The sequence below is a fragment of the Acipenser ruthenus genome, chromosome 23 (genome assembly GCF_902713425.1).
Source record: "Acipenser ruthenus chromosome 23, fAciRut3.2 maternal haplotype, whole genome shotgun sequence".
Classification (NCBI taxonomy): domain Eukaryota; kingdom Metazoa; phylum Chordata; class Actinopteri; order Acipenseriformes; family Acipenseridae; genus Acipenser; species Acipenser ruthenus.
In genome coordinates this window covers 26371739-26396827 of record NC_081211.1, presented here as the reverse complement: position 1 = coordinate 26396827, position 25089 = coordinate 26371739, and the positions used below count along the sequence as shown (strand labels likewise).

The 25089-nt window shown below is 36.6% G+C and overlaps 1 protein-coding gene across 3 annotated transcripts in view; it reads right to left on the bottom strand.

The window, feature by feature from the left end:
- The window catches only part of LOC117413444 (follistatin-related protein 5-like), a 104811-nt gene that overhangs the window by 11630 nt on the left and 68092 nt on the right, over positions 1–25089 (bottom strand). For 2 of the 3 annotated variants that reach the window (XM_058997002.1, XM_034908828.2), the window contains exons 7-11: positions 12520–12686; positions 8080–8200; positions 7273–7434; positions 1888–2022; positions 948–974 (exon numbers count right to left, since the gene is read on the bottom strand). In XM_058997002.1, the coding sequence (XP_058852985.1) occupies positions 948–974; positions 1888–2022; positions 7273–7434; positions 8080–8200; positions 12520–12686 (612 nt within the window). The remainder of the gene's footprint in view (positions 1–947; positions 975–1887; positions 2023–7272; positions 7435–8079; positions 8201–12519; positions 12687–25089) is intronic. The other variant, XM_034908829.2, reaches the window with a different exon arrangement.

Sequence of the window (25089 nt, the reverse complement as noted above, 5' to 3'; positions counted from 1 at the left end):
TGCAAATTAGCACTCATCACAAAAAAAGAGTCAATTGACAGTGGTACGGTTACAAAACAGTTTTCAGCTTTTTTTAATAGGACAGTGTATATATTTTTTCTTTTTTCTTTTTTGTTTGCAACAGAGTGCGGTTAGGAACCTTATTTTTTTTTAACCCTGTCAGGATCTATTTTTCATCAAACAGCTGCTGTTACTTTTATGACCTTGCATTTCTCAGTTAGCTGAAGCATTGCAGCACATGGATGGTCAGGTATCCTTAAGGCCATGTTCTGGAATTCAACAAAATAAAATAAATAAATAAATAAATAATAATCCATTAAAAAATGGAAGCACAATTTGCAAAAGCTGAAAACACATTTTTGTGACAGCACTTGACATTAGTAAATATTTGGATTTTTACTTGTGTTGTGTGCATTGCCATTAGTATATCTGGACAGCATGCTACAGATTTGACTCGGGGTATGCTAGTGAAAAATTGATCATTTTGAAGCACTGATTCTCAACAGATCCGTACTTTGTGATATTCTCAACGCTTGCCTGAAATCATTGGCTATGACAGAACCACTTATCATGCATTTCATTTTTCAAAGTAATTAGAAAAACTAAACCAACAACTTCCAAGCAATACCTATTGTTTGATTAACAGGTGGCTGGTTTAATGGGTTGGTCCTCAGGAGACACAGTGAAATCACAAAGGCTACTAGGAGATTTGAGATTGTTTGTTAGTATTGTCCTGTTGCTATAAAACAACAAAAATGATGCATTCAAAATTAAAATACAAGTTTCCCATGGTGTGTTGTTACTATGCTTTTTTTAACATGGTAAATATCACTACTTTCATGGCAAGATTTACTCAATGATTTTATCTATCGGTCCTTTACTGTAAATGAAAAACTAATCACAGCACAACAAGCACACATGATCACTACAACACAGCAAGTTAGTACCTTCCTCTCGCCACAGTACGTTTGCAACTGCAGCACCAAAGAGATGGATAGCCAGAAAAAAAAGACAAGGAACATTTTAATGTCTTTACAAAAAAGATCTTGCAGCCCTTTTGTACAAGAAAGATATTACTGTACAATGATACATCCAGGATGTATAACTTATTTATTGAGTTTCACTTGTTGCAGGCTAAAGTCAAGTGTCAACAAAAATGCATTATAGCTTTTCTGTACTGTATAAGAATAATGTATGAATTATAAACAAGTGTTTAATCCCCCAATACAATATGTGTAATACTGTTTTTAAATAAATTAAACTATTTTCATTGAAGGTTTACTGAAGTAGTTAAAACTGGTTCACAGTATTTATCAGGGAACCAATAAGTCAAAGTGGAAACAATACAATGAACTAGCAAAATTCTTTGAATGATGTATAGTAAAACTTTCCACTGTTCTCTTAAAACCAAGCATGCTGGCATGCAATATGTTGAGTGCTGTCACAGTATAATTAGCTCTGTCTTAATAATATTTATCACACCCTTCCCCACATACCATTTAACCTTGTTGAAGTGTTCAACGAGCCCCATGAACAGTGCGGACAGAGAAGGATTTTTGCCAAATCAAACATATGGCACAAGCCTACAGGCACTCTGTGTAACCTTGCCTTGTGTCCTGCCTTTGAATGAGGGGATAATACACTACATTCAAATTTCCAGACTGAAACTTTAACATTTTAATAAATATCACTGTTAAAACTTTAACCCAACTTTAATATGAATTTCCATTGAACCATTTCAAGTTAAATTGCAGAACACGTTACTGTTGGTAACAGCGGTGTTATTGCACAGTGCAATTACAGCTTAAGAAACAGCACAGAAGAAAATGTCTGTGTAGATAAACAGGCAATATTAATGAGCATTGGAGGGGGTGTTTGTGTACTTACGAGTCTTTCGAGCTGAATCTTCCACAAACAATGAAGAAATGTCCTCGTCCACTCCTACTTCGTTCTTAGCAATGCAGGTATAGGCGCCAGTGTCTTCATAGCGCACGCTGCCAATATGCAGCTCACTACCATTTGCTGTAAAGTATTCATACTTTTTTTTAATAGACAGAAACATTTTGAAGGCAGTCGCTGTACAGAAGGATGATCGATACAAGATTTAAACATGTCAGTGATGTAAATAGACCACAATATTAATCAAATACTATTTTAATTGTGTGTGTGTACTGGAATTCATTGGTATACAGTACAATACAACTTTCTTTCAAAAATGGTTAATACCACCATGCTTAGTTAATACCAGCTTTTGTTTTCTACAAAGAGAACTAAACATTGAGTGTGACACATAATAATATAATGAAGATTTTAAAGGTTAGTAATGTTATCATGAAATGCTGGCAATGCTCACAAAAATGATTCAATAACAACATTATGATAAGTGCAAATATATGCAGCACATGTCTGTATCATCGACCAGCTTTGGCCTCAAACCTGCTTGATCATTTGCATATACAGTACAAAGGGTAACCAGTCAGAAAACAAAACAAGCTAAAATGATTTCAAGAGGGTCATACAGTAAAAATACTTTTGCATGATACATGCAAGTACACAATTGTATCAGACAAGGTGCATTGCAACTCTGCATTACAACAATAAGTATGTGCACACACACATGTAACTACTATGTAAATGCATAGTAATTGGAGACAATGCTAAGTGTTATCGTTATTTTATTGTACAATGCTTTTAAAATATATATATATATATTTTTTTACTGTGGCACAACAGATGGGAGTCATGTTTTATTTATTGTGGCACTGAAAAGGTTAACCAGAAGGCATATGCTTTTTCTGACGACAATTCTCACGTGGTGGTCCTGAAGCTTCCTTACTGTAGCTGCACCTGTATCTACACCTCTGCACAGTGTGGCAGTTCTGCAGGGAGTCTCTGTGTTCTAAAATGCTGTATCAAGACATCCATCACTTTTGCACATTTCTCTGATTCAAAGCATGTCTTGACGTTTGCTTTTCAGACGTCTAATCCTGCCACCGGCGTCGCTGTTTGTGGTCCTGAGCAGTGCTTCATCTGAAGAGAGCTGCTGCTGGCTTTACTGCTGCCACCTCTTTGAACCCCTTCCTTTGTGATCTTAGTGCTTCTAACCCGTCAGCTGTATGAAGGGCTTTTCTATTTAAATCCCTCTTGGTTGTGTACACTGCTGCAGCAATCAACCAGTAACAAAGGGCGTTTCTGTTAATAATTAATATGTTGCTTGTTGTATCCTGGCAAAGAACTGGACTACAGAGCTACTGTAAGAATAATTGTTTCTTGATCAGTATATTGCACTTACTGTAGACATACTGTATAAACTAATTTAGTTTATTTCAATTATTTTACTATTAAACCATATGCAGTGAGCTGGTGCATGATCTGTCATTACTGTAATTTGTTATTTGAGTGTAATATGTATTATAAAAATAAAATCTGTAAAAATGCATGTTTTTATACACTGCAAGTTATGCTCATTTTAAAATTAAATATCTGAACCACAGTACTTGGAATAGTTATTGCAAAATGCAAAGCAGTAGTTTTTTGTTTTTTTTTCTAATTTTAAAATGTTTAGCTTGCCGGATTATTACCCACAGTTTTAAATATATACCAGTGAACACTTTACTTACACAACATAGAATGTTATGTAATGAGTATGTCACTGTGTTTACGTCTTGAAAAGCAGAGTATGTTGAACATAGCAGGCAGAAATAACATGCATGTACTATAGGACTGTAGACACTGATTATCACTATTCTTGGACTTAGTACCTCATGTTACCAGTCATTATTATATGAATCCTACAGCTGTAATTCATACCCTACTTTGATGTGCTGCTAATTTTAAATCGATTGCATAGATCCTAACGTCTTCAATAAAACAGAACCCAAATCGCTGTGTATCACCCATAGCGGGTTTCAGTTGTCTTCTGCAACACTGCAGGGACGAAGCTTTTTATTTCACACTGCTTAGCTGTGAGGACAGGAAATAAACACTGAACATGAAGGTCTATGCTGGCAGCAAACATTCTAAAAAGTGACCTCATTGAATATCCTAGACCTGGCATGCAAGCTGATATTCAGTATCTATAGCACCCATTGAGAACAAACTGCACTTAAAATCAGCTAGTTTACTTGTATTGCATACGAACAGGAAGGAAGTGTGAGCTGCAGCTGGCTGTTCAGGTAATTCATTCCTCGGTGCAGCTCATTATCTGGTGCTTTGCGCACCTGCCTCTGTGCAGCTTGTCTGGTGCTTTGCACACCTGAAATGCATTACAACTACTTTAGAAGATATTAGCAGAGTAACGACAAATGCCAGGGGCAGAAAGGATTGAAGATGTAGGTGTTTTAATACTCATTAGGGTTGTGAATTACAAATAAATAAACACTTGAGAACTACTGCAGCATTGCAAGTTTTGAGTACTCCAGAACTCAAAGTCTAGCTAAAACATGTGGGATCTCACTGCTGAACCAGCAGGGTAGTGAGGGGGGATTGCAAACAGTTCTCAACTCTGTCACTTTTGATTTGTGTGGAAAAATCCCCCACCCCCACATACTTTTTCTACCAACATGCACATTGTTTCAATGTTACCACAAGTCAACAACTCCAATAAACTGATGTCAATGTTTGCTCTCATTTTTCAAGACGTAAAAACATTTGAAACAGCATTAAAAAAGCAAATGGGTTCCAGTGTCAAAAGAGTGTGGTTATTAAACTACTAACACGCGACACAGTCTTTCTGGTCCACACAATACCCTTCATTTGAAAATGTGTCTCATACAGCAGTGAGACAATGTATTAGAACACCCCATTGCTTCTGGAGTTTTGATTGGTTGTGCATATGAAATCAAATCACTGGAACTGAAAATCTTGGAAAATCGTCAAAATAGGCAAATTAGTGATTGTCTGATTTAATTAATGACTTGAATAGACCACAAATGCAATTCATTTAAAATAAGAAGAGAAGAGGAACGCATAGCCACAAATGGTAATGCATGAGACTCCTTAGAATAACTTGATTTAAGTAGACTAATTAATGAGGTCTAACATTCTCACACTGGTGCTTAATGTCTCTATAGCACTGATACTGACCAAAAATTAAAATTCTCACAGCCAGGTGTTTTCTTGCAGGTAGGTATGCAGTACAAAAGGATACAAATGATACATCTTGAGGTGTTCTAATAAATGTGCACACTACTGTATACAATTTTATATACTGTAGATATTTTTACAATAATAAAAAAATGGTGCTTAATTTAAAAATTCACCTTGTAAAATGCATACCATACAAACATGTTTCTTACACTTTTCTATAGGATTCAGGATTCTCAAATGGGACACATAATGAACCTATTTGAACTCCCCAGCTGCTGTGTAGTTTCAAAAAATGGAAAGTTACATTTTTCTGACTTTAATTTATTAAAATGAATAATCTGTGCATAGCAGGCTGAAAGTGATAAATTATACCACGCTTCAGTAATTTCAGCACTATTGTGCTCTCCATTTCTGGCTTTAAAAGAAACACGTTTATATGGTTGCTTTTTAAAAATGCTGTTCTGTTACATTCACTCGGTTCATCTACTCTTTGGGGAATCTTTCTGCATAGCAATATGTTTTAACTGCAGTTAAATGAACTACTGATTGACAGACCCCAATCAAGAATGAAGAGGCAATACACCTGCAGTTATAGATTAATGAACAGATTTGGTTATGTTGGCATCTGCTGTTACTGCTTCCATCTTGCAAATAAAAGTGTAAGAATAAACAAGAAGTATACTTTGTATGGAAACCCAGTGCAATAGAATTGTATTGTGAAACCTTCACAAAAGTTCTTTAATTGGAAAGTGCTTAAGAGGACTTGACATCTGTAACTTAGTTGTTTTGGTTCTGGTTTTGTAAAATTAACAAGCGTTTTACCTCTTTCAAACAATGGAAGTTAATTAAAGACTGGAGTAAACACTTAAAAATAGTAATAATAATAATATATATGTATATTATATATATATATATATATATATATATAGCCCCCATATGCAGTTCAACTTCAATCTTTGCAGGTAAAAGTTGTACTGATGACTTTCCATCGAAGTAAGGCACAGAGACAGCCTTCTGTGGAAAAGGGTCATTAGGAGAATCATTAGCATTAGTTAAGCTGATGTGCTGTGAAGGCCACATAGATAATGCAGCCCACCACAGGTCAAGACTGGTGTTCAGAGACAGTCCCCAGAGGGAGAGGGAGGCAAAAGAACACTAAACAACCTCAATTGTCAGTTCAATTGCATCTCAGGTTAAGATTAACACTATCAAAGGTGATGAAACTGCTGGCGAGTGGTTTCTGCACCACATATTGAAAATCATGTACCGACAGAAATATCTTTGTCACCACCACTGACTTCTAAATCCCAAATAATGTTTTTTTTTTATTATTTATTTGTTAATGTTTGTGTTTTAGCCTGTTTTTGGATGTCCTGTGGAATGCAAGATTGATTTCTTTTTTTTGGGGGGGGGGGGGGAGGGGGGGAGTATTTTGCAAAACTGCCTGCCACCTCCCTCCAAGACAACGTTACTACACGGAAATCCTAGCTCTTTAACCCTATGTAAATATTTTAAATGGACAAAGTGACAGCAATGTTTTTAAAGGTCTTGAGAATCTATCACTGCAACTAAAGGGCAAGCTAGGACTGGACATATCAATTCATTATAATGGAGTTTAGATGCTTTATCCTTATTGACATTGCCAACGTTCATCCCTGCCTCAACTGCACACTCATCTAATAAACGTTTAGGAGGGGTGATGACCCATGCTATGGCAGTCAGTGAGAAATAATTCAAAAAGTAGGATTGAAAATGCTTTGTAAAAAAAAAAGCTCTTTTTGATAAATAAACCATAAAAAAGAACTGTTTTTATAATTGGTAACTTAAAAAAAAATGGCATTCTATATCTTATATCGTAATATGTTCAAGAAATGTGGTTACAGTACATCATCATCATAGATGGTTTCATGTTTTAGTTTTGTCTGGGTTTTGTTTAACAGCAAAAGTGCTTCTGTGTATCAAAATTGCATCTGTATGTAGTTTTAAGCCATCTACATGTTATCTAACTCTACAATACACATGTTAAAGATAATTCCGGTGAAGCTGGTTGAAACTAAATGCAATTCTGGTGCAAGAATGGAGAAAGCCTGCTCAAGCAACACAGATCTGAACATGTTGGAACTGGCTTGCACAGAAGTGAGTAACTGGTAGCTAACTAACAAGTAAATACAAGTCCTGTCTTACCTATCATTAAGAGTTGCTTTGATGTCTTCGGCATGATGTCCATTCCATTCTTTAGCCAGGTAATTTTGGGGTCAGGGATGCCATCCGCGTGGCATTTCAGGCTGGCAGATACACCCGGTTCCTGGGCCTGGGTTTCTGGGTACACAATGATCACTGGAGGCACTAAGTGGTAAAAACAACACCACAAAACCAGTGTATTAAAACGCATTTCTGTAAACTAAGTTTTAATGACAATTTAAACCAGGTCTTCCTGTTTCAATCCAGTCGTCTCTAACAATTAAATGCTAATCCAACAAAACAAAGCAGATAAGCCTGCTTCATATTCCATTGCATTTTCAAGCTAGTTTAGCCTCTGTGGGAAAACAGACTGGAAACTAATAGGATTCTTATCTCCAACTTAATTCAAGCTTTGTTTTTTGAGGTCTCCAATGGAGAAAAGATCCTGGCAATCATACATTCTTGCAAAAGTATTATGCAAATTATTTTATTAAGCTATGTGCTTTAGCCATCAGCTATTTGATGTTGTTGAAAATATTTGTAAATGACTGGAAAAAAATAAATAAATAAACTGGATAAGAAATGATAGGCTAAGCTGCATTTTCACAGTTACTGCCCTGCAATACAAAAGTAAGCTTCCCTTTAGGTATTAAGAAGCTATTCATAGTATTAATCTAACTGTATGTTGCAGATAATAGTAACAATGACACATTTTTTGAAATAACTTCCCGGAATATTTATTCTAAAACAAATTAGCATACAAATCAATCATCATTAAAATTAGGGCTGTCATATATGCCAGTTACTAACCATTCACCTGCAGGACATGGGTTTGGTACAAATCCTCATACCCATAAGCATGGCAGGTGTAATTGCCCATGTGGATAGTGGTCACCTTGGTGATATATAGTGAGCCATCATCTCCAAAATCCTAATTAGAGAAATAGACAGCAGGGTGTTGAGACTGGAAAGCAATCAACATGTAAAGAATAATGAAGAATGAATAGACACTGTTTTTAGAATCTGTCACGTTGCTAGGATTTCTGTACCATTGGGTCACAAAACCTTACCTTTCCTCATCACCTGCAGATGTATCATTGCATTAACTGTAAATATCTGATTAACACTTTAAAGGATACTTTTGTGGATTATAAGGCATTATAGCGCAAGTTGTAAATGTAGTGACGCCAAAAAAAAATAAATCTTTGTGCGTGGGGTCAAATCGGACATAACCTTAAACATTTTACTGTGGGGTCACTTTGGAATCCCCAAAAGACATGCACTTAGAATTACCCTACAAAATGTTTTTTTTTTTTTTTTAAACTCATGCCAAACAGGAAGATTAAACATGAAATATATTTTTTGTGATAAATAAAGCCTGTTTCGGTGAATGGGCACATGATCCATCTGGGATTGGATGCTGGGCTAGGATTAACTATGTGTGTGTGACACTTTGGAACTATTGCTGTCTCAAGACAGATCTCGGATCCTGTCTCATTTTTCACACGAGCGTGTCTATGTTTTGTTATTAATATGTGCATTAGCATGTATATAACAATTAAGCAGAAGGTCAGCCAGACAGGAAAAACCTAATTTTACATAATAAAGAGAACCTCTCATTTTGCTTCCTGCCATGTAATTACATGCTATTAAGAAAGATATACACAAATTTCGTTTTTTCACTGTATAATGCAGATAAAGATCTTGTTTCAGATGGATAATACTTCAAAAGAGGAATCATGTTAAACAGCATACATTTAGAACATAGAACTTAATAATGTTTTAACATCAGACTAATAATGTACAAGTTTTTTTTTAAAAAACGGGTCTGTTCTTGGTAGGGGGTCTCATATTATTTCAATTGCCTTTTTTACATGTATCTTCCTATTGGATGACATTTGGAATCATCGTTCTGAGTGGTCCTGGTTATGTTGCTCCAGTACTGAACATTCCAATCATGTTAAAATGCCACCTGGAGCTATTTACTCTTCAAATTGGTCTCTAAAATCGAAATATTTGCAGCAGTAACCAACACTGTTCAATTTAGCTGCCATGTTGTGTTTTACTGTACATTTGAACAGTTTGGATTTAAATGATTCATGATAATCAAGACTTATAAGTACAGTATACCATGTATACATAATGAGTTAGACACACATTTTCTTTTGCTTCTGAGAGTGTTGTCATTTGTGCAATCGAGTTGAAAGGAGCAATTTAAGCCTCTTAAAGTATGTCTCAATTTCATGAAAATGATACAATATGAAATATTTAGCATGTAGGAGCAATAATGATAGTGTATAATACAGAATAAATTAAGATTGTTTGTGAAACAAATGATATATGATGGTAACTGAAAATCACACAATTGCAATAAATAAATGCATTCCAATGGCAGACAAGGGCATTTTTATTTGACAGTCAAAACAGCAATAATTATTATTTTTACACCACAGACTAAATCCAATCACAAAATCCGTGTAAAAACAGTTAAAAAAAATTCTGTGACAAGTACTAAGCACTTAAATCACATCATTATTTTTCACCGCAAGCACCAGGGTTTTGTATACTTTAAGCTTTTTGCTTCAATTCAAAAGATTTTCCAAAAGCAAATATCCAGACTGCTCTCAGGAAGGACAAAAAATACACACCATAACCCCACGGTTAATTGTTGAAAGTCAAACTACACATCACTGAATAACCTATACACCCTGAAACAGTTTTCACATCACCTGTTTTTTTTTTTTTGTGTTCAATGCCTATGCTAGTTTATTCTCCAGTGCACTCTAGTTCACAAATCCCCCCCCCCCCCAAAAATGCAAAATCCATACTATAACCCTTTTCAGAAATGCATTATCAATGCAGACTGCTTTGGGAAGTCTATAAATACTTAAGGGAGGGTACTGAAACAAAGTATTGCATTTCTTTCCTTTTCAAAGCTATGGAAGACCCCTACAAGCGCACAAAGCCTTTGTTTGCTGAAAATCCAATTAAATATATAGGGCAAATACTGTAAGTAACACCAGAGTAATGATGCACAAGGGGGATTCAAATAGAGTACAAACCCAATCTGCAAGGACAGAGAATCATGACCTCTTTCCAGTCAAGCTTCTCTCCAGCACAGTGCACAACAATCACCCAACATTAGTTTTTGTTTCATGTTATTTTATATTATTATGTGGTCAGTAAACTATGCTCAAGTTATGTTAATCATTTATTTTTGTTGACTGCAATATTATTTTAGTTAGGAAAACACACTACTGTATTAGTCGAAAACGATGTACCGGTACTGTACATAGTATACCTAAATATGCACATGGGGTGTGCTGAGATTTAAAAAACAACCACATTTATAAACGCTATTCCGGTTGTGAGAGCCTTCATTACTTTACTTCATGTGTTCTTCCACACACAACTCGCACACTATATGATCATTAATCACACAGACTACTGTACCATATGTCTTGGGATGAAGCCAGAAGTACCAGTTCACTTTGATAGTCCACAGTACTGAAGACATTTCCATCAACTGACAACCATGTTTGTTCCATAGCAAGCCTCAATCGATAAAGGGCTTTATTCTATTCCAGTGAAATCAGCCGGAGCCCAATACCTGTATATCCTATAAATATGTGACATCAATTCTGTGATTGAAATGGTGTTCACTGCGTTTTGCAAAATATTACATACTAATAATACCGAGCCACAGGAAATGGGTAAGTAGCACATGGTACAGTTTTAATGAGTAAAATTAGACTCCAGGATGTGCAACAGCGGCTGGATAATGTTTGATTTGCTTTGTGGGGTTCTTCATATGCAATTGATTGTTATTTTTGATGTGCCCTGAATATAAAACAACCAAACCCTGTAATTAAAATAGTATAGCAAGCATACCGCAGTGCCACCTTAGGATTATTGGGTCCTTATGGAATTCCGAGAATCAAATGGACAGGGCACATTATTTTACTGTTGTCCATTAGTGTGAAATGAAACAAAATTGTAGATGTAACATCACAAGTTTACAATTCCGGCATTTAAGGCTACATATAGTACAGGCTAGCATTTGCATCTCCATGCTTCAAACGTCTAAATCAAATTTGCCCTCCCAGGGCCAGTAGTGGTGTCACCTTGGTTATAGGATAATTGCACATTTGCTTTCACTAACAACAACTTTATATTTATGAAATGCAATACACATCGCTAACAATGTATCAATGTTTTGTTCTTTCAGAGCACTGCAATATATCTGACACTATAATTTGTATAACAATGTATGACAAGGTTAGAGCAATGTCAATACAGCTTAGCTCAGCCAAATGAACTGAATTATCTATACAGTTGAAATCAGCACTGCTCTGTTTGATATACTGCGTTCTGTCAAAAGAAAATTACACAGCCTGCAATACTGCTGTGGATAAAAAAAAAAAAAAAAAAAACACACACACGCACACACACACCATGGGGCAATGACACCTGACAGGCAATTATTTGTAATGTCAGGATGAAAACCCCATTAAGACAAACAATGGCCACAAGAAGCAATTAACGCAGTAACACATTCATGTTTCCTACAGTCCTCCCCTTGTGACCCATGATGGTAGACATCGAATCTTATATTGTGGTGAACAGCAGTACTGTAAAGAGGTATAACTGCTTTTATTGCCTCCCTTTTCTTGCAACTGCTCTATATCATTTCTGTCTTCAATCATACAGATAACAAACTGCATGCAGGTATAACCTCTTTCCAAAGATCAGAGCACCAAATCCTCCATCATAAGTCATCGCAAGTCAATTAAAAGGTGATCGTTGGAAAAGAAATCGAACAATGGCAAAAAGAGAATGTCTTCCCTTGATGGAGTAAACGTTAACGGATCAATGCAGTAAGATGTGTCCATAATGACTGCGAGCCCCCCTTTTACTAGCGTGCCATTACATTTAAGATCATTTCACACAATGTCCATTTAATTGCTAACCTAATTGGCTGCTAATTGCATAATGTACAGCAATGTTCAATAAGTTTCTTGAACATTTCATCAATACATAAAATAACTTCTTCAATGACTTTAAACACTCAATCACGACCTATAGACTAGGTAATACCATATGTGCAATATTTTCTCTTGCCCTGTAAGTTTCATCAGAACTTCAAGTATGTACTGTACTGTACTGTGCCCAGAACAAATGCATTTCTTCAAATTAAAAATCATGACCATTATTTAAAATCTAGAAAATGAATTGTTAAAATTAACTTACATTAATGTCTTCTAAATCCAAGAAGTTCAGTACGATTCCATTTCTCTTCCAGATGATCGGAGGCCGCAGTGTTCCTTGAATAGCACAGGACAACACAGTGCTCAGCCCCACTGTTACCGTGGAGATGCTGGTGTTCTGTTCCTCGGGGAGACTCACTTGAACAACCTCTGAAAGAAAGAAACCCCCTGTTTGGTATTTGCTTTCCTTCATTTTTTTTACAGATACAATGTTGCATTCCTTTTACCAACCCAGCTGGATGCACTATTCACATAGCTTTTATTTTTTACAGTCTGTGCAAGCCAAACAATTGTGCTTTAACCATTTTCTAATACCATTCTTGAATGCAATCCATGTAAAGGATATATAGCAACAAATGGCAGTTTAATATTGATTTTTACCTGTCCCTTATCATGTTTGGAATCATGAATGGTTTTGGGTTCTGTTGCTTTAAAATTGAGATCATTTCAGACCTTTGTTGTTTTATCATTTAATTATTATTTTTTTTGGCTGGTTCTTTTAACTAGTAGAAAGATAATGCGCCTTTCAACATGGTGAGATAGATTTTTGTAGATAGATAGACTTTTTTGTAGCCTTTTATTTGCATGAGGCCAACCTTAACCCAGATAATATGATCATTCCCAAACAACATTAATATTACTGCAAAGATTTGGTGGTCAGTGTCTTTAATTTCCACTTTGATACCCGTCTGTTCTGCAGGCTACATGTGTCCAATCTAAGGAAATATTGCTCATCATGTCTTTTTAGCACGGCATCTCTCCCTTTGCTGTTGCATGCTGCATGCCATAGGCACTTTTTAATTCCACAATGTGAAAATCTATAATTGAGGTCATTGAAAGAGCAGTTAGAAATAGACCTGCGCAGAGTAAAACACATTGATTTGGCATGGCTGGGAGGCAAATCACATATTAAATGTAAGTTGCCACCAACATCCCTTCCTGGCATTAAATGTGTCCTAACTCCTACAATACCAATTATCTGCAGAGTAATAGTCTTCTCTGTTTGAGATTGATAACTGCAATCATGCACACAGTCTCATTTCCTTGTTTAACAAAAAGGACAATGGCCATTCAAGCGTCTGCAGCACACGCTGTAAATAATTACCCAGAGTGCATTTGAGCTTTTGGAATAATGCAGGTTTCAGTTGATTGTTGATTTCAGACATCCTTTAATCCCTTCTTCTTAACCTGCTTTATATCTATTTGAAGATTTTGACTGGTTTAACAATATTAAAATGGATCTGTTCACGCGGTGCAGGCTGAGCTGCTGTATCCGAGCCATTAGAAGATGTCTAAATGTATCTATCTTGCAATAAAATTAGCAAGCAGTCTCAAACCTATATTTGAACTGCTTGCATGCGCTTCAATTGACTGTGAATAGAGACGTCCTGTGTATGATTATTGCTGTATGTTTATTGCACCCAGTAACAGTACTACTGTACATTCCTCATATGCATGCACTTAACTAGGTATTTCTGCCTTATATGCATGCATAGGCAGTCAGCTGCTTTTACCAGACAGGACAGGAACCCCTTTTTGACAGAGGAACTATGAACAAGCAGGAATCTGTCTTAAAGCAGCCACAAATGTGTTGTAACACTGGAGGCTGTATTTTCACTCCAGGTTTACCATAAAAATAGATTTTTTTTTTTTTTTTACATAATCGTTTTGATACATGTTCTGATAGATATAATAAGCTAACAATTCAATAACCTTTTCAACCTTGAACACTATTCCACTAAGCCAACAGCTGCACCCAAATGAAATGCAGACTCATCATTTTGCAAGGCATGCGGTCAGGTCAGTGCACTATAGAAGGTTAAAAGTTTGCATCTCTGATTGGACAAGGAGACAGGGCTTGATTTCCCCCATTACTTTCCTACTCTGCTTCCCCATCTATGGAGAAGAACACACTTTAAGCCCAGCACTTACAGATGCCCCTGAGGGGTCAACAGTAGTAGTAGCTGCCTGTGGGCCTGCTCTCGGCTATGATATCCCAAGCCTTTGCCTCCAGCAGTCCCCGTTGGTGACAGGACACTGCCCACGTGTTAAGGGCAATTAGGAAGGTTACGATGTTCAAATTAAATTGGGAGTTATCCAGACTATGAACCATGCAGTGCAGTGCAAGCGGTCAGGACACACGAGAGACGGGGTTGTTGTTTGTTTCTTTTAACTGGGATCCTGAATTCAAACGTAAGGTAATTGTTCAGCCCAAAATACTTCAAAAGCATTACCACCAGGAGAATGCAGTTTGGTTCTTTAAAAAGCACTTTACTTCTTAGAAAAGAGAATTGCCATGGGATTGAAGAAGCACTTACAGGAAGACTGTGACAGCAGAAAGCATACTGTTACTAGAAAGAAAGCCATATGAATTAAATTGCGGAAGAACAATATGTATCCTGTAAAGCGCAGTATGTACTATTTAAGAGTTACATTTCTGGGATGATACAAATGAACAATGGTGTCCCTCATGGATCGATGTTGACAGCATGGGAGAAGCTGGAGTTAGCTTTGTCAGTAAGACGTCAATATGCTGCTTTGTACCAGAGGTACAACATATTCTAAGACAACCCTGCCACTTTAATACAATCTAGAGATCCAGGGGCCAGCACTTAGCAAGCTGCTAGCTAGCAAGCTATCTAATTACTACCTGTTTCAAAAACCAGTATTTTAAGATAGAACGTGTAGTAGAAATCCACTCAGCAAGTCTACATGATTAAAGGATAAATGTGTTGTTTTCTTTTAAAAACAAGTTTCATGTTAGTAAATTGGATTTTGCAGATTGCTACCTCAAACTGCTTTATGAAACTAGCCCCAGCATTTTTGCATGTGATTCCTTATATGCCTAATATACCTTTATTCATGTTCTCTGTCATTCTTTATTGTTGTTTATGTGTGATCATTATTTTCCATGCTCACATGCTATTCCAGCAAAAATGACATTTTTCCACCACTTCTAAAAGCTCTAAATGGCTTCCTCTGCAACCATGGTAACTGTGATTTAGTATATGGAAAAATCTCTCTACAAAATTAGGAGGTCATTTTCCAGGATTAGGGTTAGGGACAGGGATAGGATTAGGTTGCTGAAATAGTTAGCCACCATGGTAAAAACGTATTTAAGCAGAAACATAAATAGTGCATGATAAAGAGAATAAAACAGGTAAGAAATGAAATATTAGGAAAAAGTAGACAAAACAAATGATCTCTTTTAAACAATTTTCTAAAAAGCTACAAATATTACATGAAGATCTGAAGAAAACCAGCCCTTTATAGATGTGAGTTTAGCACAGCCACACACAGTACAGTAATAATCACTCTGCATTCCCACTGCTGTCTCGTTGCCATTCTGCCTTTTCCATTTCATCAGTAACAAAGCTAAAATAAAATAACGAATTAGTACAATTCTACCACAGGCTGGGATGCATCACAGTAACTGTTTTTCACTTTTGAACCCCTGTTGTTTGCATCCTATGATTATTATGCAGGGAGTAGAGTAGCCACAATGCGGGTGTGCCCAGAATTAAAATCGACATGCACAGTAATTGTAAGATGCTACCTGTAGGATTGTTACAGAGAAAAAAACATACACAGGCTCACAAGACTAGGGGATGTGCCTCCTCATGGGGCTTCATGTGCTGCCAACCAGAGATCTGAGAGGTATTGGTGGACATGTGAACTACCAGTTTTGTGCTGTCAGACAGGTATCTTATCCGTGAAGAAGAGACAATGCAAAAATTCCACCACGGAAACTGAAAGCCGAGAAACTCTTTAGGTTTTTTTGTCTTCTACTATTATGGCTTCCGGTAGACACTTGCGATCTCATTTTGTAGTTTTGTTGATTACATGATGTTAAATAAAAGATCTAAACTTATGTTCGTACAGTTTTTTTTATTTTTAATTATGTCTCAATCCTAAAATTCTAGGTGATGCTAAACTTTTGTCCAGAGCTGTAGAGCAACAAGGCATATTTAGCATTAACGAAACACCAATCAATCAATCAATCAAAATGTATTTTATATATTGTGTGAATTGTCTATACCGTCACAGAGCCGACGGCACTGAACTGTCTTAGCTCCTGCGTGAAACGCTATGCCGGTACTGAAGCGCTATAGTGAAAGTGAACATCCCACGTGGTTGTATATCGGACGTATTGGGTCTTTTTGTCGTTGGTGTGCCACGCTTTCATATTTTTCAAATACAATGGCTGATCAAGAACGAGGTAGTAATTGGAGACCGGAAGAACTTCAGGAATTGTTAACTTTACGGGCTAACAAGGAGGTGAATTCACAAATAGAAGGGACTCTGCTTTTGGAACTAATAAATGATAAACATTGTTACAATTTGAAACATAGTCTGGTCTCATCCTATAGCGTAATAAAGTAGTTAATTCCATGTTTACCTTCATTCATAAACCTTACATTAGTACAGTAATAAGACCTGTGTTACTATTAATATGGGGATTTTACTGTGCTGTTCTAAACTGCAAAGCTAAATAATACGATATGAACAATACATGCAGAACCTTAATAATAACGTTTTCAGCAAGAAACAGGTCAATTCTATTTGTCTTGCTCTGGGTATGTTGTTGAGTTTCCTCTCAGCAGGGGCGTATAGATTTGTTGAGTTCTATTTAACACAAGCCTGATGCCGCATGCAATGCAAACACTGCAAAGACTTGCTCCTACAGGTTTCTTAATAGAAACATGAATATTTTAAAGTTTAATATCAAATGAAGCTTTGGCTCTCCTTTTAAACGAAACACCATATCTCTCTTCTTAAAATAACGGATTAAAGGTGCCCTAGATACTGTATCTTAGTTTTTTTTTTCATCATGGCTGATGTCAAAATATTTTATGCGTGGCTGACTTTCTTTATGCTTGTACTGTGATTGAAAGGCAACCTGCAGGTTATGCCGAAAATAATACATTATTTAATTAAGATGGCTTGCTATGCACTGGGCCTGAAAATGGAGCATGCATTTAAAATGTATTCAGTGTTTTTTTTTTCCTGTTTATCTCCAAATAATGAAGCTATATCATGGCCTAAAACAGTACTGACTTTGCCCACAGATATAGCCCAAAAGGAACCAACATCCAGAATGCCAATTCTAGCCAAGTAAAATATATTAAAAGTTGGTTTTCTAGTACAGTTTTGTCCACAAAAACAAAACAAAAACCATGAATGCAGTTTTCAGCGGTTATATAATACTAAGCTAAACATAACAATACACTAGTGTAACTCAGGACCAATCAATTATTTGCTCACAAAGTTGTTCCTAAGGCCACCAAGCACATGGTTTCAATGCATGAGCTTCATCAGTAATCAGATCTCACACAATCAGAGAAGGTAATCGGAACAGAGAGTTTAATTAGCAAATTGATTTCAAAATCTGATTGTGTTCTCTGATTACATAAAAGGTCCCTGCTGCCAGATTTCACATTCTCCTTTCTGTGTCTCTTACACTGGATTTGTTTGCATGCTCCAGTGAGGGCCCTTAATATGGAGATAGATAACTCGCTTTTATTTTCTGTTTCGACATTTGTAACTACAGCAGATGAAACATTTGGAGCTGGGAATGCTGTTAATGATTTTCAATATTTTCGCTATGTTGCTCTTAGTAATGTAATATATAACCCACCCTACACATAAAGGAGGCAGCCACATTGGCACAGTACAATGTATAGCTCATATTGGGTCTGTGCAGTGCATTGTGGGCCTGGCAATCTGTGTACTAAGTGAGTTTACATGATTGAGGAATCCAATTGGAAAAATTGAAATTACAATAAATCAGATACCACCAGCCCCAAAACTCATTACTCAGACATATTGCTGAATTAGGCTGATAAGTTCCTGATAGAGTAGAACACAACTGTTGTAGACTACCTGATTTTTATTTATTTTTTGTTAATGGCAAAGAACAAAAGGTATAACTATCTCCCTCCAAATCCTTCTTTATAAATCATTCAAACTCATACTAGAGATGTGCCTGCGGGTCTTCGAGAGGTGCAGATATTGATTAGTGCCTCTGTTGATCTGTTTTAGACACACTAAACCTGCTGTGTGATTGCTTTCATTTTCATATGTCTTCATCTTCTTTGTGTTTATAATTCGGTTTAAAGTGTGCCTTTTAACTTTGAATGGTATGCTTTCAATTTTGAAACTATAAGCTTCTTGCCCAGGCTACTCTGAAAATAAACTGTATATCCCAAGTGATAAAAGAGATAGCAGTGATCAAGTTAATGGATATTGTCCATTGCTAAAGGAAAAGGAGCTGGAACATGTTTATGAACCTGCTTTTGTGTTAAATGGAGAAAAGTATATAAATAGAAATGGTTGTCATAATGTGACACTTATATTTCGAGGGAGATCAGTCACATGGCAAGTTGAAGGACAGGTGAAGTGATTGATAGCTTGCCTATGGGGTGGGGGGAATGTTTACTGAAATGCATCAGGCAAGGCTCAAGGTAGAAATTATAGGTTATAATCCCCTGGAAAGTGACTCAAATAAACAACTGGGAACAGGCATCTTCAGGGTCTATGCATCTACCGGTTGTATATTGTGTTATAATATATGGATAAGTACTATAATTGCATCTCAGCCCAACAAGACAAAGTCATAATTTAGCAATGTTACGTCAAAATGTCATAATTCAGTGATGTGACGACACATCGCTCTCGTGGTTTATGGTGTCACCAGAACCCCTCGATGCAATTCTAGCCTTGTAATTCACTGTAGCCCATCTATTATTCCGTAAAGAATGTACCGTACACAGTAGTTATATTCTTGGGGGTTACCTCTCCCCAGCATGCTTTTAATGTTGTACAGACAAATTATTTTTAGATTTACCCCCCTATTACACAAACCAGAAAGTATTGTCTATTGTGTTTCCAGAAGGAATCATAACAGGTTCATAACGAGAAACAGAGACAGTTTATGATAAAGGAAATTGTGTGCAACTAGTTCAAATGGGTGCAACAATTTCTGTTGAAATAGAAACCACGGTGCAAGCTCTAAGGATTATTCAAGCTCGTAAACACATCAATCAAATATGGCTAAGTTGGCTCTGCAGTGTAAAAAGCAGTTTTGTTATATGCTACACCACTTTCAATAATGATACATCAGATCATATCCTAAACAGCATAATGCATGCACAATTTTGGAGATAAGGAGGCAACATTACGTTTGCTTTACCTGTAAAGTGTATAGCAGTGACACATTTGATTATGAATTATCTATTATAAAGAAACACGCAATTACATCTGCTTTATAAAATACTTAAATGCTGAACTGAAAACATGCTTAAGAAAACCAGCTTTTTGCAATCCACAATGTACGTGTGTTTCCAGTTCATTATCCCCATCACTTAACATGGCAGCTCAAAATTGGAACATGAACCTTTTCTGAGTGATTTAGCAGCAGTTTAATGGTATGTTAAAAATTAACAGTGACCCTATATAATAGATGTTCTACCGACAGATTTAAAACCTTCCAGCTGCTTCCTAACACATCCCCCTAAATCACTGTAATGAGTGCTCAGATTTACATTTAATCAGTCTCAGAAAGACTACATTTACAGTAGTAAAAAGATGAGATTCCACAGTAAAATCCATATCTGATCTTCCCAGTGTGCATCGGACTGACTAATACTGGAAATGGCTTATACTCCCAGATTGACGTGTTACCTTTCAAATTATAAGTTGGACACATTTAAATTCATTTTTATGAGTTTGCAGTTCTGTAGGGAGCTGTAAAATTGGATACTAGCTATCAACAGTTAATGAGCATTGATTTAACAGTAATTAGTAAATAATCATTAATAGGGATGTGCTGGGGAGCAAAGGCTTTGGGCTTTTCAAGAATAGGTATTTCATAAACAGGAAGGTTTAAAGAGTAAGTAGTGGGAGTTCCAAAAAATATAACACGTCCCCCCCCCCAAAATATTACACGTCCCCCCCCATGTTGCTATAAATGTTTAAATAACCTGTAATTTTTAACTTTTTTACACTAAGAGCGTTAAAGTCTGTTTCAATCAATGAAACATCTAATAGAAAGACATACTTTTACAAGGATGGAAATAAGACCCCCATTGCATAGCAGTTTGACCCATTCCTGGTTTTACTACGGGTTTAATCACACACACACACCTGAACTTGCTACATTTACAATGGGTAAAACCGCTATACAATAGGAGTCTCATTTCCATCCCTGTCTTATATAATGTATTGTACCAGTTTGCAATAAAATTGTGCCACAAAAAGTTGGCTACTCGCAAATTCGAAATGCTTACAATTTAACAGATGAATGTATCCAGCTTATTGCTCACAAAGTGCTCCGGTGACAGTGACTCGGAAAACATCTGCGTTAGGTGCTTGTATCACAGATGTTGCAAGCAGAAGACTTGCTCTATTGTACGCTGGTCCCAAAAGTTAGTTCACAGAGGGCTATATCCATCTGCTGCCTAAAAAGTACAGACCGCTCTAACCCTTGTGAATTGATTGGAGTTAAGAAGCGTATCCTGCTTTGCATGATTTCTGGGTTTCAATAACTTTTTATTGAAGTTTTCACTGATTTTGATGCTTGCTTTATTTTTTCAAATGCAAAAGCTAGATCAGTTACAACCCCTCAGGGCTGTTGATGCTGCTTCGTGTTACAGTATTTGTAGACCTTAATATTTATTTTAGTAGGATTTCGGCTGCATTAAACCTTATCAATTGATGCAAAGCCAGCTGGTGGTTCCAAGTAATTTCCCCTCTAATGGACAGCTTTCTGCTGAAAAAAAAGCATAGCAGAGGCAATCCTTTGTTACAATGAAGAAAAACAAAATTCAATTTCAGTTGAACAAAATAGCTATACCCCAGAACAGCTCTTGTCAATGTCCTTTTCTTGTCCTAGCTACCCAAGCAAAGGTGATTATTATTTATTTTTTTCAATGTTAGTAGTCGCCAATTATTTTTTGTTATTTTCTCCCAATTTAGAGTATCCAATTATTATTCAGGTTCAGCTCACCGTACCACCCCTGCGCTGACTCGGGAGCGGCGAAGACGAACACACGCTGTCCTCCGAAGCATGTGCCATCAGCCGACTGCTTCTTTTCACACTGCAGACTCACCGTGCAGCCACCTCAGAGCTACAGCATTGGAGGACAACGCAGCTCTGGGCAGCTTACAGGCCCCGGCCAGACTACAGGGGTCGTTGGTGCGCGGTGAGCCGAGGACACCCCGGCCGACCTAACCCTGGCCCTCCCCCACCAGGGCGGTGCTTGGCCCATTGTGTGCCGCCCCCTGGCAACTACCATCCACCGTCGGCAATGGAAAAGCCTGGACTCGAACCGGCGACATCCAGGCTATAGGGCGCCACTCGGGAGCCCCCTATTATTACTAATTTTATTTTTTACAGAACAATAGAATAGATACAGTATTTGAATCTTGTTTTTGGCTCTTGGATAGCAGTTTGGGATTCACACAAGTACAGAAGTGTGTTTTACATATATAAAGACATGTGAAGTGTAAGCATTAATACATGTGTATGGCTCAGATGAAGCATACAACTATGGGTTAGGGTTGCTTGCAGTCTAGTAATCTATTTTCTTTTTTTTTACCAGATGAAAATCTGTACAAATCCATGCACATTTACATAGTGTTAACTCCTTAAGTGGTTAAACCTCCCTCTTTTATTATTATTTGTTTATTTAGCAGACGCCTTTATCCAAGGAGACTTACAGAGCCTAGGGTGTGTGAACTATGCATCAGCTGCAGAGTCACTTACAACAACGTCCCACCCGAAAGATGGAGCAAAAGGAGGTTAAGTGAAGTGCCCTTTTCTTTAACCACTGGACCACACAAAAATCTTTACCAATTTATGCATTGCGTATATTGGTTATGTGGTCCATCAGTTGTATGTTAAATACCCTATAATACTTCCTCCCTAACTTCTATGTCCTGAAGAATGCAGATTGGATTGAAAAGGCCTATGTTAAACAAGGACTGGAGTGTATGGAATGACCCTGGGCATCCATCCACTCAACAGAATCAGTGCTTCTTGGAGCTCTCAATAGTTAATTTGCTGTGTCTAATAAGCTCTTCCATTATAGCCTGATTTTTAAAATGGCTTGCACAGGGAATTAATGGAAAGCCAATATAAAACAATGGATGTTAATTTTCTGGCCAGTTTCATCAAGTCATTACCAGCACAGAGCCGTGAAAAGGCCATATGTGCAGCTGGGCTAGAGAAGTAATATAAGCAAATCATGGTTCTGTCTCAGGGATTCTTTGACATTCTGTTTCACTCAACTTATTCACATTCTGTTGCTGCAGTAGCCAACCATTTTTTTTTACACTTATGTAAATGGAGTTATATTGAAATAAACTATAAAACAAATATTTTGTGTAACAGTCAGATTTCAATTACGTTTACAGAGTTTTATTTTTTTTATTATTTTTTTTTTTTTTACAAAATCTCTAACTCAGATTTGTGTCAAGTGTAAAATGCTCTGGTAATAGGCACCTAAATGTTGATACTATAAAGAAAATAAAGGTCTGTTTAACCAGTCTCTACCATCAGTGTCCACCATGTGTTAGGAAAATGCAGACATAGTAAAACAACACTATGTATGAACAGTGAATATGCTGTCACTGTGATAGTTAATTTCTCAGTTGAGATACATCAATGGAAATCAACTGAAATAAGACGTGGCAATGTTCTGTCACAGACTTTCATCCCTTTTTCCTCCAAACTTCATCAGATAAGATTCCCTAGAAAGGGCTTTCTGGCAATATAAGTTCATGTCACGCTTTGGGATTTAGAATGATTTAAGAGACAAAAATCAGGAACGGTGGCTGCATATAGTCATGATTTTTTTGCTTTTTTTATAAATTAAAAACAATACGTTTACTGTTCCGTGATTTCCTTCTTGATAAATTATAGCAATTTAACAAATTGCTACAATTTACTGGCTTGGGCAATTAAGGCTTCACTCACAGAAAAAAAACAACAAAAAACCCACTATGGAATACCACTTAAAACCTACAAGACCTTAACACCATTTAAACTATTAAATACACTTCTAAAGGTGAATTAAATCACTTTTACAATTACATACTGAAATGCTATATTTATTCTTTGCTAAAAGTACTATTCATCGCGTACTGCTTATGAGCATTATTTAAACCTCTTTTCATTTCCAACATTTTTTACAGCTTCTTTTGCTCACATACTGTACCAAACCATTTTGAAAAACACAGTACAAAACATATAATTCTATATGTCAGTTTTTCTTGCAGAATAGACTTCTTGATCACTGGCTAGCTGCTTTTCTACAAAGGTCCTAACAGTAATGGCCCTCTTTACTTCAGCTCTCACGCTGGCAAGCTGTAAGTATTCTCGAAGGTTGCAAAGGGCCGTGCATTTAATCGTTCTGAAGGCTAAGAATAGGTTTTTTGCTTCTCTATGGAACACATGCCTGTTGAAGTAAAGTTTGAAAATTATTAAAGTTTGGGCAAATAAGTATGTGGCTTAAGTGTGCAATGATTTTCAATATGTTTTACGTTTAATAGTTTGTAATTTCTAAATAATGCAAAGTATAAAACGATATCAATATGCCCTGATGCTCCACCAATAAACTTTTCCAAAAGAATTAAAACAACAACAAACAAACAAAAATCACACTTCTGTAATATATACTGCACAACTGCACTATCTCTATGTAATCAATTGCAAATCTTTCCCTTTTCTCTACAGTAGATGAAAAATAACCTTTTTCTCTTTAGGTCCAGATGTTAATTATCAACCTAACACAACCTATCAAACAATACACAAAACAAATACTTCTGAACACTTTTTTTTTATCCAACACTAAGCAAAAAAACAACAGTTTAAGGTCACATACAATGCCTATAATGTCATGAGGATATTATTATTATTATTATTATTATTATTATTATTATTATTATTATTAATAATAGATTTTGCAGAAATTAGTGATATATCCAAAATCACAATCCAAAGTATCAGATTACAAATTATCACATTACAGATTACCATATTACAGAATATCATATTACAGATATGAGCAGTTATAAAATACAGTAAAATCAGTAGAAAAGATCAAATTCAGAATACAAGTTTTGAATTGGATACGAGAGGTGATACGGAGCCAGTGGAGGCAGGGACTTAGCTGTGACTCAGGTAACATGCTTTTGGTCGCTGTCTTTTGAGCCTCTTGGAACCTGACTGCAAGGCTGAGGAAACACAAAGCCACTTTGTGTTTTGGAACTTGGTTTCAGGAGACTAGGTTTCAGGCCACTGCATGGCACACCTGGCGAGTCTTGGGGTTTAAGTTGCCTCAAACTAGGTCTGTCGGTATCCTGGAACCAGGTTTCAAGCCACTGTTCCTGAAAAAAAGTGTATTTGTGTTCCCTCAGCTTTACATTCAAAGGAAAAGTGTAGTATATGCATTTTAGAATGTGGTGAAGGGCAGTAGCACAATAGAGACGTCCACTATTCAAGGGAGTGCAAGTAAATTTTTTTTAAAAAAGCTGTATATTCTGCATGGCT